We start from the raw sequence: 14,766 nt of genomic DNA, 5'->3' as shown, positions 1-14,766 counted from the left end.
AATATCTATCATTTAGTCAAGATTAAAATTTTCAAAATCTGAAAGTACATGGATTGAAAATTACCAAATCAAAATACAAGTACTAAATCCATAACTTATCAGCCGAAAGTATTGGATTAGAAAGTATTGCCACGAAGATTTAATGACCAAATTGTATACTTATAACAATTAGAGTGAATTTGGATATAGTGTACCTTATGATAAACAATGACTTAACAACCACATAAAAAGAGGTAATAATGGAACAGGGGATGAGAGAAAATTTGCCATGTATATTTTACAAATGCCATGGCTATATCTTTTCAATTCAAAGAACTCAAGGAACATTAATTAGATCTTTAATTCTTCATTTCTTGCACATGCTTGGGGTGAATTGGTGTGTAAAAACCAAGCTAGCGGACACCCTTCATTTAGAGACCGATCCCATTTTTTGAGCAGTTCTGAAAGTTGTTTGAACCATCTTATCTACATAAAGGGTTCCATCCAAATGGTCACTCATGCTGCAAAATACATGTCTGCCAGCCCAAAAAATCTAGTCTGATAGGTCGGCCACAACAACCAAAACCCGTGACCTCGACATCAAGATGTCACTCCACAACAGATCGGAACCGAGCAACACTGCAGAATGGCGGTAAGGAATCAATATGAAATTGCAAAACAGAGATAATTTGAAGCTCTCTAAAATGATCAAGTTGGTTTAAGAGATGCAATCATCCATGGATGATTTTGTAGAACTAGTAAAACTAATATGCGATCATCAAGCATTTGGTCATTTCAATATTGTTGTCTCTCATGGGAGCATACAAGAAACTGGAATTGTTACATGAAAAAGATCATCAATTATCTCATTTATTTGACTTCACAAGCAAAAATAAGTGGAAAAATATACCCTTCCATTCAAAAAATAAATTAAATAATTTATTAATTCGTTTGTAAAATTTAAAAAAAAAATCTACAAAACTACTATTGGTGTAAGGAGCATAGCAGTGCCATTTCACAAGCAAAAAGGAATGATAGCTTGAAGGAACACATTTACAAGTTAGGTTGAAACCTGTGGAACACAAAGTTCAGAAAAAAAATGTTATAGAATTCTTCCACTGAGCCCCCATTACAAAAACAAATATGACATTACAAAAACCAGTAGCTGCATTTTTCTCTTTTGTTTTTCACCCAAGGATTCAGTTTCACAGGCTGTTGTTCACCCTTCTTAGAGCCTTGTAAATAATGCACTTCCACGGAAGAAACAGAACTCAAATTTTTTTAACAAGTAGAATGCATCCAAGTGCACCTCCCGGTCCTGCCGAAAAGCAAATGGTACCGATGCTCGTCGAGTGAAAGTGTTTGGTTGAAGCTGAAACATTTCATACAATCAACACCTTAGAATCCAAGTAACAACCAATTTGAAAGCTTACGGTACAAGTACCATGGAGACCCTTGTACTAGGTGTCGGATTGTATTTTGGCTCCTCTACTCAAAAAATGAGAAAAATAAAGTAGTCCCCATACATTAAATCAAAGAGCAGTTAAAATTTTCATCAATTTCTCCTGTTAAAAACTGGTGTAAAGGGGCTAATTTCCTCATTTTTTGAGTAGAGGGGGCAAAAGGCAATCTGACTCCTAGTTTAGGAGCCAAAGCTTACATATGAAAACAGGCATTAGCAGGCACAGAAGATAAAACACACCTATGGAATTACAAACACCATATGCATGCTTCACAGAGATAAGAATTAATGCCTATGGAATGTCAAACACCATATGCATGCTTCACTAAGAGACAAACGGAATTGCAATAGCAAAACATCGTTCATTGTACCAAAGGTACTGCATGTTAAAGAATGAAGGAAACCAGGATAGAGTGTAATTGCATGATGACTTACAGGAATTTGGATTATGCTCTCCATTGGCATTCTCATTAATCTGAGACTCACACCAAATTAATTCAACAAAAATGGGATCTGCCGCTGCTTTGATGTTATTGTGAACCGTAAAAATCTATCTCCAATTAGTTTTGTAAAACTACAACTGCATGGACTGAAAGAATTATTAGCTTCTTTTAAGCCGTGTTTATACATTAATCAAACTGGTTGGGTTTCAATCCATCACTTCTTCGACAAATAGATTGCAAAGAATCAAATTGACTTGAGGAAAAAGGTGGTCTATGATTCCTAACCAATCTCATTATCCTCTTAGCCTTTTTCAATTGCCCATTTCTCGTTAGGCCTTGAACCAGTGAATGAATAGTATCCACACTTGGAAACCAATTCTTTCTCATGCAGTCTATACACCTTGTATAGGCCAAATTGTACTCACCTCCCTTGCACAAATAATGAATCATCGTCTGGTAAATCTTAGCATTCGGCTTATACGTGCTATGAAATTCTAGAGAAGAATAAACCCTTTTAGCCATTTCAAGATAACCGGCCTGGCAAAAACCTTTGATTACCAAATTGTAAGTAACCTCATCTGGCTCTATACCAATTTTCTTCATCAAACGCATTACATCATTAGCTTTCCATGCTAGTCTCCTATTAATCAAATACTGGACCCTAACGTTAAAAGTTGTAAGATTAGGTTTACACCCCTTATACACCATAAGATTCCACAACCCATTGCCAATCTCGCAACGGTTCTTTTGATAGGATGCATAGATAAGTGTTGTGTACGTAATAACATCTGGCTTTATTCCCAACCGTTCCATCTGTACCATGTACAAAAAAGCGCTATCAAGAAAATCCATTCCGCAAAACGCCTTGACAACTATATTAACCGTATATGCATCCAATTCAACAAATAAATCCTGTGGAACCTCAGCAAGAAAAGCCTCGATAGCTCTCAAATCACGAGTTTGAGATAAAACCTTAAGTGTAGCATTTAAAGATTTAACGGTTCTCTTACATCCATACAAATGCATATCACGGAAAGTATCAATAGCATGCTGAACCATTCCAGCCTTACCATACAACATTATAATCCTCATTATGAACCCTTCTCGCCTTCCTTGCGGAAGAGTTTTCTGGTGCTCAAGTAAATGCTCAATGTGATCAAATCGGCCAGCCCCAGCTAATCTTGAAACCGTATCTTCAAAAGCAATCCTGTTTTCAACAACAAGTTTATTGTGGGCATTTTCTTTAAATAAATTGAATAACTTATCGGGGTCTCTTTCCAATTTAAGCTTCGAAAGAGCAGGTTCTTCTAAAGGTATTGTCTTCGGAAATTGCTTTGAGTGAGCTGCAATGCGAAAAAATCTGCGAATTTGTCGCAGAAATAACATGTTCTGATATCCTCTCATCCATAAGACACCATCTACAAAACTCTTAATTACCCATTTAACAAAATTAAGAATCACAGTCCCAAAGACATGAACCTAATATAATCAATCATACCCAGATATTACAAGAACCGATTCTCCAAAGGCACCATTATCAACAAATCATCAAAAAACACAATACCCAGATTTGAGTTTGAAAATGAAAACCAAAACCCAATATCTTGAATGAAATGAACAGCTCAGAAACGCAGATTAAAAGGCAAAGTATATTAAAAAAACCCCAGAAAATAAACTTCAGTAAAGAGAAATGAAGAAGATAAGTTTACCGAAGAAGTTAAAAGGGATCTGAAAGAGAGTTCATTTGTATTGCTCCCTGCTGGTTATGGTGGTGGTGGTGGTGATGAGGGCTTGGGGTTTAGGTTTTTCCACATATGTTGCTGGGGTTTAAATCTATGGGCGTTTTGGTTGACCGGATCAGAATCCACACTGCCTTCTGCTAAACATGGGTCGAAAATTTAGGGTTTATGGGCTGTTGGTAGGTAGAGGTATCTATGGCATGGCTTGGGCCGGATTGAAAATTATATTTTATGAAAATTAAATATATAATAAAAATGTTTAAATTATATTTTATGGAAATTAAATATAGAATAAAAATTTTAAAATTATTTATGCTTAAATTTCAAAATAAATTAAAATTATTAATGATTAAATAAAAAACATATTTTATTAAAAAATAATGTGGATGAACCTAAAAAGATTTAGGTTAATAATTTGTGAATATTAATGGAATTTAATAAAATTTCAAATTTATATTTAAGACCAGACAAAAAAAATTTATACCATTAAAAATTTCCATGGATTAAATAATTGTCCAAATTTCGATTTACCAAATATAAATATAAAAAATATGTTTTTATACTTAATTTATTTATTACAATTTATACATAATTTAATAATTTAATTTTTATAGTATAATATATTTAACTTTATTTTGAAATAAATTATTATTTGTGTCTAAAACTAGAAGTGATCATGGGTCGGGTCGGACTAGATTTAAGTCGAGTTTCAATAAAATTTTAGGTCTATTTTTTAGGCCCAAATCCAACCTAAAGTTGAGTCTAAAATTTTATCTAAATCCAATCAAGATAAAAGAAAATGCTAAAATTCGATTTGGGCCGAATAAATTAAAAGAAAATAAATTATTTTTACTCAAATAACACATTAAGATAGATGTAAGTAAATACCTTAAAATTAGTAATAAAATTAATATTCAAATAATAACAATAATATAATAATAATATAATAATAAAACGACACCAAACAATAAAACTAACATTATTTTTTCTTTTTTTTTACATTTGAATTGAACAAATTTTTGTCTAAAATCATTTTTTGAACTTATATTTAATTTTTATTATTTTTCAAATTTTCGACTCTGGCTTTCAAGCCAGGTGTCGCATGATCAGTTATACAAAAAACCTGATTTTTGTTTGGAGTTCTAAATAATGGTGGACAAAACTACACGTAGAGCCATACAATACAAATCTCCACTGAACCTGGCTTTTAACACAAAAAGAAAAAGAAAGAAAAAACAGAAGCTTTCAACTACTGCTGTCTTTCAATGGCGCTTCCACTTTCCAATGGCTGCACATGGTTAACCTTGTCCCCTCCTGCTCGATTCAGACACCGGTCAACCATTTTCGCAACTCTATCCCCTTCACGGCCCGATACTGTGAACTGGGTCGAAGCCACTTCCAGTTTTTTCGACCAAGATACCAGACCCATCATGTTGTTCGATGGTAATTATAATAATCCTCTCCTTATTTTCCTCAAACAAAACAATTCCTGTTTAGTCTTAATTAAATTCTTGTTTTGTTTTCAACAGGAGTTTGCAACTTATGTAATGGTGGCGTCAGGTTTGTTCGTAATGTTGATCGAAACAGGTCAGTATATATGTGTATATGTATATATACATACATATATATTTACAGTTTTACAAGTATGGGTTTTAAAATTTATCTATGTTATGATGATTTTTTTATAGGAGAATAAGGTTTGAAGCTCTTCAAAGTGAATCAGGGAAGAAGCTATTGAGGAGATCTGGTAGAGCTCCTGATGATATTTCTAGTGTTGTTCTTGTTGAAAAAGATAGGTATTGTTTTATTCACCACTGTCAATCTTAAAATTTTTTGGGTTGTGCTTATTGTCTTGTTTTTAGCTACTGCAAAAATGGTTTTTTCACTATTCTCTCTTGTTTGATCATTAAACCTAAGTAATTTCGACTCGAATGTGAGCATCGGATAGTACGAAACTGATTTTGCTAATGGATTTCAGATCATATATTAAATCAGAAGCAGTCTTGAAGGTCATGGAATACCTAGAATTGCCTTTCCCTCAGCTTGCATTCTTTCTACAGTTTGTACCTTTGTAAGTCACCCTATTCTGTTTCTACCTTTAGTGTCATAGTCCGGCATAGTTGTGCCGTAATGCCGGACCATAACACTTAGCTTGTATAGGTTGTCAATGGAGATCTCTGTCATCATTTATTTGTTTTGCTGTTTGCATCAATTGCAGGTTCGTAAGGGACTTCATGTACGACAATGTCGCAAACAACCGGTATGCGATTTTCGGGTATTCGGACTCATGTGAGATATGAATCAATACAATGAATAGTAAGTTACAATGCCTTGCATTTCTTGATCGATAATGTAAATGATGAAACGTTCCGAAATCTTTAAACTATGATTACAATACATATATTAAACATACCGTGTGTAAATGTGGCGTTGTTCGTGTTTATTACACTGTTTCATGCCCTATTAAACAGGTAGTTTCTATGGAGGAAGATAATAGCCTCCTCAAAGTAATGTTTGATTGAAACAAGAACAATTGAAGATTTGTGCATGCATATATAAGAATGCATCAAGGGTATACATTTATATCTATAATAGTCCTATATAGCCTATTGATTATAATCCTTTGAATGAGAGCTAGGGATTCAGGGTTCAAATTCTGCCTCATGAAAACCATGTCGAAATGTACTGAAAGCTCGAACGTATCGTTCCCATTTTACTCTGCACATAAAAACAGGATGAAAAGGGAGTTTATGATACCATACAAAGAATAGTCTCCTAATCCACCATGCAAGGCTTGGTTTTAAAAACTATGGCCTTCTAAGCCTTTGATAAGCCAACTGCAAATCTGCAAAAAAGAATTCTAGAAAGTTAGCTGAAAGTGGGTGAATTTCAGTCTTGAAATCTTTGGTAGATCGTGTCATTTACCCGGTAATTAACAGGACTAAGGAGATACCAAATAACACATACTGGTGCACTTGGTGCTTTGCAACCTTATGTTTTATCTGATATCCCTCTGGAACATGCTTGCTGCTTATGTATCCGTACTGAGGTCGCATTAGAAGGACAAATCCGGCAAGCAATCCGGATACAAACCCTCCTATATGAGCGGAATTATCGACTCGAGGTAGAAATCCAATGGCAAGATTCAGGCAAATAATCAACAACATCGTCGACAGAGCTGAACACTGAATAAACAAGAGTTAGATCCCACGGTTCGGGTACTAAAAGAGGAGATTGAAGATGTTGTGTTCACCTTGTTCGTATAGTTCGACCAGTTCGTAATGAGCTCCGAAAGCATGGATCCCAACAGGCCAAAAAGCGCACCGGATGCACCAACGGAGACGATACTTTTCCTAGCCAGAGATAAAACAGACGTCAAGCTACCTCCGAAGCCGGAAATCATGTATAACGGCCCGATTCTCACTGCAATTTTTCAAGTAACTTGGAAATAAAAAACAAAACAAAACAAAACAAAAAAAGCACACACCCATTATCAGCATTTTGAAGATAAAAGTTCTTACCGAACCCAAATTCATGTTCCAATCGGATTCCAAGGCCTAAAAGGCTTAACATATTTATTAGTAAATGGACAAGTCCAGCATGAAGCCACATGCATGAGAAGAGACGCCAATATTCCTTCTCTTCTACCACTTGAGTCCAATCAAGGCCCCCTAGTGTCTTCAGCCTGTTGTTAAAAAACAAATATTATATCATGCATGTATATGCATATACGTATATATGAAGAGGATCAAATTCTTACGTGATATATGAAGGGCCAAGGAGAGGGTTTTCTTTAAAACGTTGAAACGAGTACCTTCCCAAATATTCATACAAAATACATTTTGAAGTCCCACTTGTATGTGGACAATCATTGACATACATGGTATAAATAAATACCGAAGTGTTAGCCACGAACACGAGAGGCGTGAACCATGGTTTCCACAGTTTTGGTGGTGGAGGAGGAGGTATTTTCGACTTATGACGTGGCCTTTTCGATCCTTTCTTGATATCATTGTGAGACGGTGTTAGTTGTACAGGTGGTGATGGTGATGGCCGTGATGGCTGCCCCATCCCTATGATTGTGAAGAAGTAACGTGATGCAAAAGGGTTTCGAGGCCGTCGCCGTCGTCAGATAGGGTGGCGGTGGTGGTGGAAGGTGCGATTATGCACCAAAGAAAGCGAGGGAGAGAAACACAGAAGAAATGAAGAGAATTTGGGTGGCAACGAATGAATTTTGCTATGTTGGTATAATTGGTTTTAATCTTTGGTGTTGTTTTTTCTTCTTTTTCCCACTAATACAACTTGTTTTCCTTTTGGGCAAAAACCATCTTATTCATTATCTAATTTATTTTTGAAAGATATCTAATTAATTATATATACTATATATAACCAATTTTAAGTCTTGATTATACTAAAACAATCGGAAAAAAGTTTACCTAAAAAACAAAGATAAAATCAACAATCTTGTTGGGTTTTTTAAAAAAAAAAAATTCGACTCGATTATTGTTTTTTTTTTAATTTTCTATAATGCGAAGTTTAGAGTTTTGATTGTTAGAATCAAATTGGATTGATCAAGTAAAATGGAAATTAGTTCGATGGTTCTACTGATATCTTATAATTGGTGAAAAGTCTGTTTAATCATTCTCAATTTTGAAATTGAGTAACTTAGTCCCTCTTTAAAAAAGTGGAGTAATTTAATCTTATTAATTTCGAAAGTGAGCAACTAAAGACAATTAATCATAACGTTAATATTTTTTGTCAATTGTACATAAATTTTTTATTGGTGTAATGACAAATTTAGCCTTCAATATTTACATATTTCGTCATTCTGGCCTTAATTCAAGATAAATTTGTTAAATTAGAACTAAATTGACAAAATGCATTGACTTTGAGGGTTGAATTTGTTATTATACCAATTAAAATCATGTACAATTGATGAAAGCATTAAATTGTTCTTAGTTTCTCACTTTCGAGATTGACAGAAACTAAATTACTTTGATATTTTCAGAAAGAACAATTTGCTCAATTTCAAAATTGAGAATGACTGAAGAAATAATTTTACCCATATAATTAAAAAGGAGTAAAGAAATAAAAAATCAGACGAACTAGATTGAAACTAAATTAAATATTTAATTTTATTGTTATAATTTATAAAATGGATGTTTATGCTATTATTATTTATTTGTATTTATTAATTTAAAATATTAAAAATTTTAATTTTATTATGATTGAATCGAGAATCAATAATCTGACCGATCCTTAGTACAATTCTTATAACATTAGACCATCTAGGATATAATAATGGTCGAGGGAATAAATTTGAATTTAAAATCGATTTAACTGTGTTTAAAAAGTGATCCAATAATTGAATTTTAATTTGATTATTTGTAATTACACATACATTACATATTTGTGTAATTATTTTAGGTTAAATTGTAAAAATAATCACTTCTATTTACTTCAATTTACATTTTAGTCATTTACGTTATCGTTTTATTACGAAGTAATTACTCTATTGTTAAACTCTATTACCTCCCTAGCGACAGTCCTATGTGGCAGTCCAAATGTGTTTTAAATGCTAACTTGGATATCTAGTTATTAGGATGAAAATATGTTTTTAATTAAATAAATTTAATTTGGACCACCACGTAGGACATCCAAGTTGGCATTTAAAACTCATTTGGACTGTCATGTAGGACTGTCGTTAGGGAGATAATAGAATTTAATGGTAGAGTGACTACTTCGTAATAAAATGATAACGTAACATTTTAAATATAAATGAACAAAATATAATCCGAAATAAACAAAACCGACTATTTTTATAGTTTACCATTTATTTTATTTGGTTTACATATTCAAAACAATTGAACTTTTTAGTACTTTTTTTAATGAAAAAATTGAAGTATTTTTAAAAAATTGTAAGTGGTCCATTAAGGAATTTTAAGTCAATTGTGAAATTACTAAAAACTTATAAATATTATTTTAAGGATTTTATTATATTATATAAAATTATTAAAAAAATTATGTGTTAATTATTCAATAAGCTAATGTGTCACGTTAACAATCCGTTAGTGGATTAACAAAATTTTTAATAGCAGTGACCAATCCAAATAATTATCTTAATTAGAGAGACTAACTAACAAGAAAAATTAAAGTGACTAGAATAGGAACAATGCTATTTTAAGGGGACCTGTGTTGTAATTTACTTTTTTTAAGGCTTAATGACAAATTTAGCCACTAACATTACATGCTTTGTCAAAATGGTCCTAATTGTATTTTTGAGCTTGTTTTGACCATCAACCTTTGTTTTTTCTTTTTCAAACTGCATTTTTTAAATATATTTATGAAAGTATCGTTAAAAAAAATTAACATAGATGATGTGGAATATTTAAAAATAACGTCAATAACGTTAACATAAAAATTGGATAGAGAGGTCAAGATTTTTAAATAAAAAGAAATACATGGATTTAATGTCTCAAAATTAAAATGTAGCGACTAAATTTTAAATTTCAAAAAATATAAGAATCTCCAACATATTTAAACTTAAAATAAATGAAAGAAATACATGTTATTCTTTACTTGCATTTTTTTATGGTTTTCAAAATTAGACTAAACATAAATACTAATTAAAATTTTAAAATTTTAAATACGGTAGCACGCATATGAAGTATACATTAACTACTATGCGGGTTGCTACGCCAACATAGTTTAAAAAAATATTTTACTCAATACTTTCATTAAAAGAATAATTTAACTCTTTTTAAAAGAGTGATGATTAAATTTAACTTAAAAATAAAATAAAATTTAAATTAATAAAAATATAAATATTAAAAGATAAATTTAATATTATATAATAAAAGTCAAAGATTGGGAAATGAGAAAAGTAAAAGGTTGGTATCAAAATTCAAAACCCATAATTTAATTAATCTCCAAAAGAATAGAGAGGCCCCATCACCCACCTACCATCAATCAATATAAATGAGAAATTTTTTATTTTAAAAATTTTAATTTAATCCTTTTTAATTTTTTAAATTCTCATTAATGTCATAAAAATTTTAATTACACTTCAAATTTTGTTTATTTTAAAATCGCAACTGATATCAAACTTCATAATTTAAAATTGTCTATGAATTAACTCGAGCCGATTAATTCATAAATAGGTAGATCAAATCAATCAAAACAAATCGATAAGTTGATGGATTCAATTTTGAAAACCTTTTAATTGATCTCCATGGAAAATGGTTCTTGAAATAATAGAGGTCAATGTAATAATAGAGGTCAAATTATAATAAAAAATTTCTTGATCTCCAAGCACAAGACTTAGATAATCACAGCAAGCCTGATCGGTTCTTCATAGTTGTTCAAATTCCAACTATCTTTCACCAGAATTCTGCTACTGCATCTGCTCCAACTAAAGAAAAGAGTCGAGACCAGTGCTAATTTGGTGGATCTTCTTCCATCCACTACCTGTCTTCTTCGTATCTTTGGCTAAAAAAGTAAGCTACTTTTCCTTCTCTGTACTCTATGAATCTGCTTGCTTTATCTTTACTATCCATAATGAAAGCTCTTATGGTTGAAACCCTATCTTCTTTAACTTCATTTGATGTGCGTCCTCTTCATAACTGTACCACAACCGCCTTCTACCTCAATCTGTTTAAACCCCATCTTCTTTAACTTCATTTTTCGTTGACTTCTCCACATTACCTGACTTTATTTTTAACACAATTCTCTTTGCATCCACATCTCACTTGTTTCCTTTATTTTATCCTTCATTTACCAGAATCATGGGCAATTGCTGCTCCGTACAATGTAGTTTCGAGAATTTCCTTCTTCGTGGCTGGGATTTCATTGTCGGTCATGCTAATTATGTCTGCAAGCTTAAACAAACTCTTCCAACTTTATCTGCTGCCCTTCAAGAACTGAGGGCGCTAAGAAATGACGTGCAACGGGAAGTTGATGTGGCTGACCAACGACTATTGAAGCCATTTGAGCGAGTTCAGCTATGGCTTTCAACAGCGGACACTATGATAATAGAGGCTGAAAATTTGGTTTCACATGGTCCTCAACAAATGAATAACTTGTGTCTCGGTGGTTGCATTTCCGAGAATTGCTTGTCTAGCTACAAGTTTGGTAAAAGGGTGGCCGAAATGCTTCAAGAAATAAGTGATCATAAGAGTAAAGGAGCTTTTGAGAAAGTAGCAGAGGATCAGCCCGCAGCTTCAGTGGTAGTTAGACCTTTAGAGCAGCCGGTTGCTCTAGAATCGACAATCCAAAAGGTATGGAGCTGCATCGAGGACAAAGATGTGGGGATCATTGGCCTCTATGGCTTAGGGGGTGTTGGCAAGACAACACTCTTGACCCAAATTAACAACAAGTTCGGCACCACAGGGAATGACTTTAAAGTTGTTATCTGGGCATTGGTGTCTAAAGATTACGATGTTGGAAAGATTCAAGATAGGATTGGTGAAAATATTGGTTTTTTGGAATCCTGGAAGAATAAAAGTGTTGACCAGAAAGCTGTAGATATCTATGGGATCTTGAGTAACAAGAGATTTGTTGTATTATTGGATGATTTATGGGAGAGGATGGATTTGAACCAAGTTGGGATTCCAAAACCAAGCCAAGAAAATGGTTCCAAACTTATTTTTACTACTCGATATTTGGAGGTATGTGGCGAAATGGGTGCTCGAAAGAAAATCAAAGTGGAATGCCTGGAACCGTGGGAATTGTTCCAAGATAAGGTTGGAGATGAAACGCTCAACAGCCATCCAGATATTCCAAACCTAGCTAAACAAGTAGCTGAAAGGTGCGGTGGGTTGCCTCTTTCACTAATTACAATCGGTCGTGCCATGGCTTGCAAGACAACACTTGGGGAATGGAAATATGCAATTGAGATGTTGAAGCGATGTGCATTGCCAAAAATGGAAAATGAGGTATTTCCGTTTTTAAAATTCAGTTATGATAATTTGCCTGATGTCACAATGAAATGTTGCCTCCTATATTGTTGTCTGCATCCTGAAGATTATTGTATTCCCAAAAAGAGATTAGTGGAGTATTGGTTTTGTGAAGGGCTGTTGAATCAATTTGATAGAATTAGTGATGCTCAAATGCAAGGAGACTATATTGTCAACTCTCTTCTTAGTGCATGTTTATTGGAAAGGGATGGAGAATATTCTGTGAAGATGCATGATGTGATCCGTGACATGGCTTTATGGATTACACGCGAGCTCGAAGTAACAGAAAATAATTTTTTTTGTAAAAGCAGGGGCTCAATTATGTGAAGAACCAGATGTTAAAGCATGGGAAAGAGTAAAAAGAATGTCAGTGATGAAAAATAATATTAAAGTTCTCAAAGAAACACCCAAATGCCCAAACCTTAGAACCTTGTTTCTTGGCCAAAATGAGTTGAAAGTGATCAGCAACGGTTTCTTCCAATTTATACCTCATCTAACTGTATTGGATTTGTCAAGAAACTTTGGATTACGAGTGCTACCTAAAGGAATTTCGGAATTGATTTCGCTAGAATGTCTTGATCTATCAGCTACTTTCATAGAAGAGTTGCCAATAGAATTGAAATTGTTGACAAAACTAAAAATGTTGGACTTGAGTTATATGCACAATCTCAGAAAAATCCCACGACAATTGATATCTAATTTTGTTAAATTGCAAATATTCAGAATAGGGCGTCTGGGAAATGGAGATTATGGAGTTGACAATGTTTTGTCTTGGGGTATGGAAAAGCTTATAGAGGAGTTGGAAGGTTTGCATCATTTGAATATACTATCGATAACGATAAAAAGCATGATTTCTCTAGAAAGATTCCTGAGCTTTAACTTCTTTCGATGCTGCACTCAAGCACTAGAACTTAGAGATTTTGGAGTATTAAAAGTGTTTAATGTTTTATGTTTAGAAAATTTGGAGCATCTAGAGACACTAGAATTCTTGGATTGTGAAAGTATGAAGGAGATAAAAATGGAAAAGCTGCATCCCTGGGTTTTTTCAAGTACTAATCATACTTCACGCTTTCACACATTGAGCACAGTTCGAATTTTCGAATGTAACAAATTGAGAGACATGACCTGGTTGATTCTTGCACCTAATCTAAGCTACATTGGGATATTTGGGTGTAAAAAAATGGAAGAAATATTGAGTGAGAGAAAACTTGATGAAGTTACAGGTGTGACTGAAATTTCATATCCTAAACCATTTCTGAAGCTTGAAACACTTCACTTATTTCGTCTACCAAAATTGAAGAGCATATACTGGAATGCCCTACCCTTCCCACGTCTGAAACATATTCATATATTTGGCTGCCGAGGACTGAAGAAGCTTCCTCTCAACTCAGACAGTGCAAAAGGGAATCTCCTCACTATTGAGGGAAGCAAACATTGGTGGGCAAGAGTAGAATGGGAAAATGAAGCCACTCAATATGCTTTTCTCCCTTCTTTCAAGCCTTTAGCTTCATTCAAGCCTGCATGATCTGTAAAAGATCCTAAAAATTGCAAAGTGCAAAGTGATTCATTGTTGTGTGATGTTTGAATTTTGAAAAAATAAGGCTGCTGCTGCCTTTTTTCTATTTTGCTATCAATGTTCCATTTGTCCTAAACTATAATGAAATGTAATGGCACTTGAGTTGATAATTATCAAATATTTTCAATTCAGTCTAACAAGGTTTCAAATGGCTCCACAAACACCCATTAAATTGTCAACTTATGGTAAAATGTTTATTAAATCAATCAACATAGTTTTAAGGTTTTGAATGTAAACTCTAAATTGAAGAACACCTGAGCTAAGTGAAGGCAAATGTTTTTCAATCCTTTTTGTTGAAAATTAGCAAATTCCATCTTAGATTTAAAAAAAAAATTTGAAATCTTCAACCATTTTAGTTGATCCATCACCCAGAGTCAATCAATAGACAATGCCCTTTGCTCACAGCTCTAAGATAAGTATGATGCGGTGCACGAACCTGCAATCTCGACATGTATATGGATGCTGCTTGTAAGACAAGATCTTAAATGATTACAATTTCTATGTATTTATATAAATACATGACTATTAATTAAAAAGGGACAATGATAAATTAAACTCTACTGTTTACCTTTTTTGTGACTTAGTACTGTTTACCTTTTTTGTGACTTAGTCC

At 33.3% G+C, this 14,766-nt stretch overlaps 3 protein-coding genes and 1 pseudogene across 3 annotated transcripts; 2 read left to right on the top strand and 2 right to left on the bottom strand.

The window, feature by feature from the left end:
* Window positions 1-896: 896 nt before the first annotated feature.
* LOC107937384 (pentatricopeptide repeat-containing protein At1g80150, mitochondrial) lies at window positions 897-3,743 on the bottom strand. Its single transcript, XM_016870256.2, has 2 exons — window positions 1,877-3,743; window positions 897-1,351 (listed from the first exon to the last, which is right to left on the bottom strand). The coding sequence occupies exon 1, from the start codon at window positions 3,286-3,288 to the stop codon at window positions 2,071-2,073; it is 1,218 nt and encodes a 405-aa protein (XP_016725745.2). The 5' UTR covers window positions 3,289-3,743; the 3' UTR covers window positions 897-1,351; window positions 1,877-2,070.
* Window positions 3,744-4,773: 1,030 nt separating this feature from the next.
* Window positions 4,774-6,210, top strand: LOC121230814 (DCC family protein At1g52590, chloroplastic). Its single transcript, XM_041116276.1, has 5 exons — window positions 4,774-5,066; window positions 5,153-5,210; window positions 5,312-5,419; window positions 5,602-5,694; window positions 5,842-6,210. The coding sequence occupies exons 1-5, from the start codon at window positions 4,889-4,891 to the stop codon at window positions 5,921-5,923; spliced, it is 519 nt and encodes a 172-aa protein (XP_040972210.1). The 5' UTR covers window positions 4,774-4,888; the 3' UTR covers window positions 5,924-6,210.
* Window positions 6,211-6,329: 119 nt separating this feature from the next.
* Window positions 6,330-7,918, bottom strand: LOC107937386 (RHOMBOID-like protein 5). Its single transcript, XM_016870257.2, has 5 exons — window positions 7,384-7,918; window positions 7,145-7,308; window positions 6,877-7,046; window positions 6,549-6,808; window positions 6,330-6,468 (listed from the first exon to the last, which is right to left on the bottom strand). Exons 1-5 carry the CDS (start codon window positions 7,692-7,694, stop codon window positions 6,441-6,443), a joined length of 933 nt encoding a protein of 310 aa, XP_016725746.2. The 5' UTR covers window positions 7,695-7,918; the 3' UTR covers window positions 6,330-6,440.
* Window positions 7,919-10,768: 2,850 nt separating this feature from the next.
* On the top strand, window positions 10,769-14,257 carry LOC107937359 (disease resistance protein SUMM2-like; annotated as a pseudogene).
* The last annotated feature ends 509 nt before the right edge of the window (window positions 14,258-14,766 follow it).

The sequence above is a fragment of the Gossypium hirsutum genome, chromosome A06, assembly GCF_007990345.1.
Source record: "Gossypium hirsutum isolate 1008001.06 chromosome A06, Gossypium_hirsutum_v2.1, whole genome shotgun sequence".
Taxonomy (NCBI): domain Eukaryota; kingdom Viridiplantae; phylum Streptophyta; class Magnoliopsida; order Malvales; family Malvaceae; genus Gossypium; species Gossypium hirsutum.
Note: the sequence above shows the minus strand (reverse complement) of the source record. Positions and strands in the feature narration are given on the sequence as shown.

Excerpts from the sequence above, each read along its gene's own strand:
- LOC107937384 (XM_016870256.2), bottom strand. The coding sequence starts at position 3,288 with ATGAGAGGATATCAGAACATGTTATTTCTGCGACAAATTCGCAGATTT.
- LOC107937386 (XM_016870257.2), bottom strand. The coding sequence starts at position 7,694 with ATGGGGCAGCCATCACGGCCATCACCATCACCACCTGTACAACTAACA. Across the intron at positions 7,309-7,383 it reads CTTGGCCCTTCATATATCAC|GCTGAAGACACTAGGGGGCC; the intron begins GTAAGAATTTGA and ends TTTTAACAACAG. Across the intron at positions 6,809-6,876 it reads GGTCGAACTATACGAACAAG|TGTTCAGCTCTGTCGACGAT; the intron begins GTGAACACAACA and ends TTGTTTATTCAG.
- LOC121230814 (XM_041116276.1), top strand. The coding sequence starts at position 4,889 with ATGGCGCTTCCACTTTCCAATGGCTGCACATGGTTAACCTTGTCCCCT. Across the intron at positions 5,067-5,152 it reads ACCCATCATGTTGTTCGATG|GAGTTTGCAACTTATGTAAT; the intron begins GTAATTATAATA and ends TGTTTTCAACAG. Across the intron at positions 5,420-5,601 it reads GTTCTTGTTGAAAAAGATAG|ATCATATATTAAATCAGAAG; the intron begins GTATTGTTTTAT and ends AATGGATTTCAG.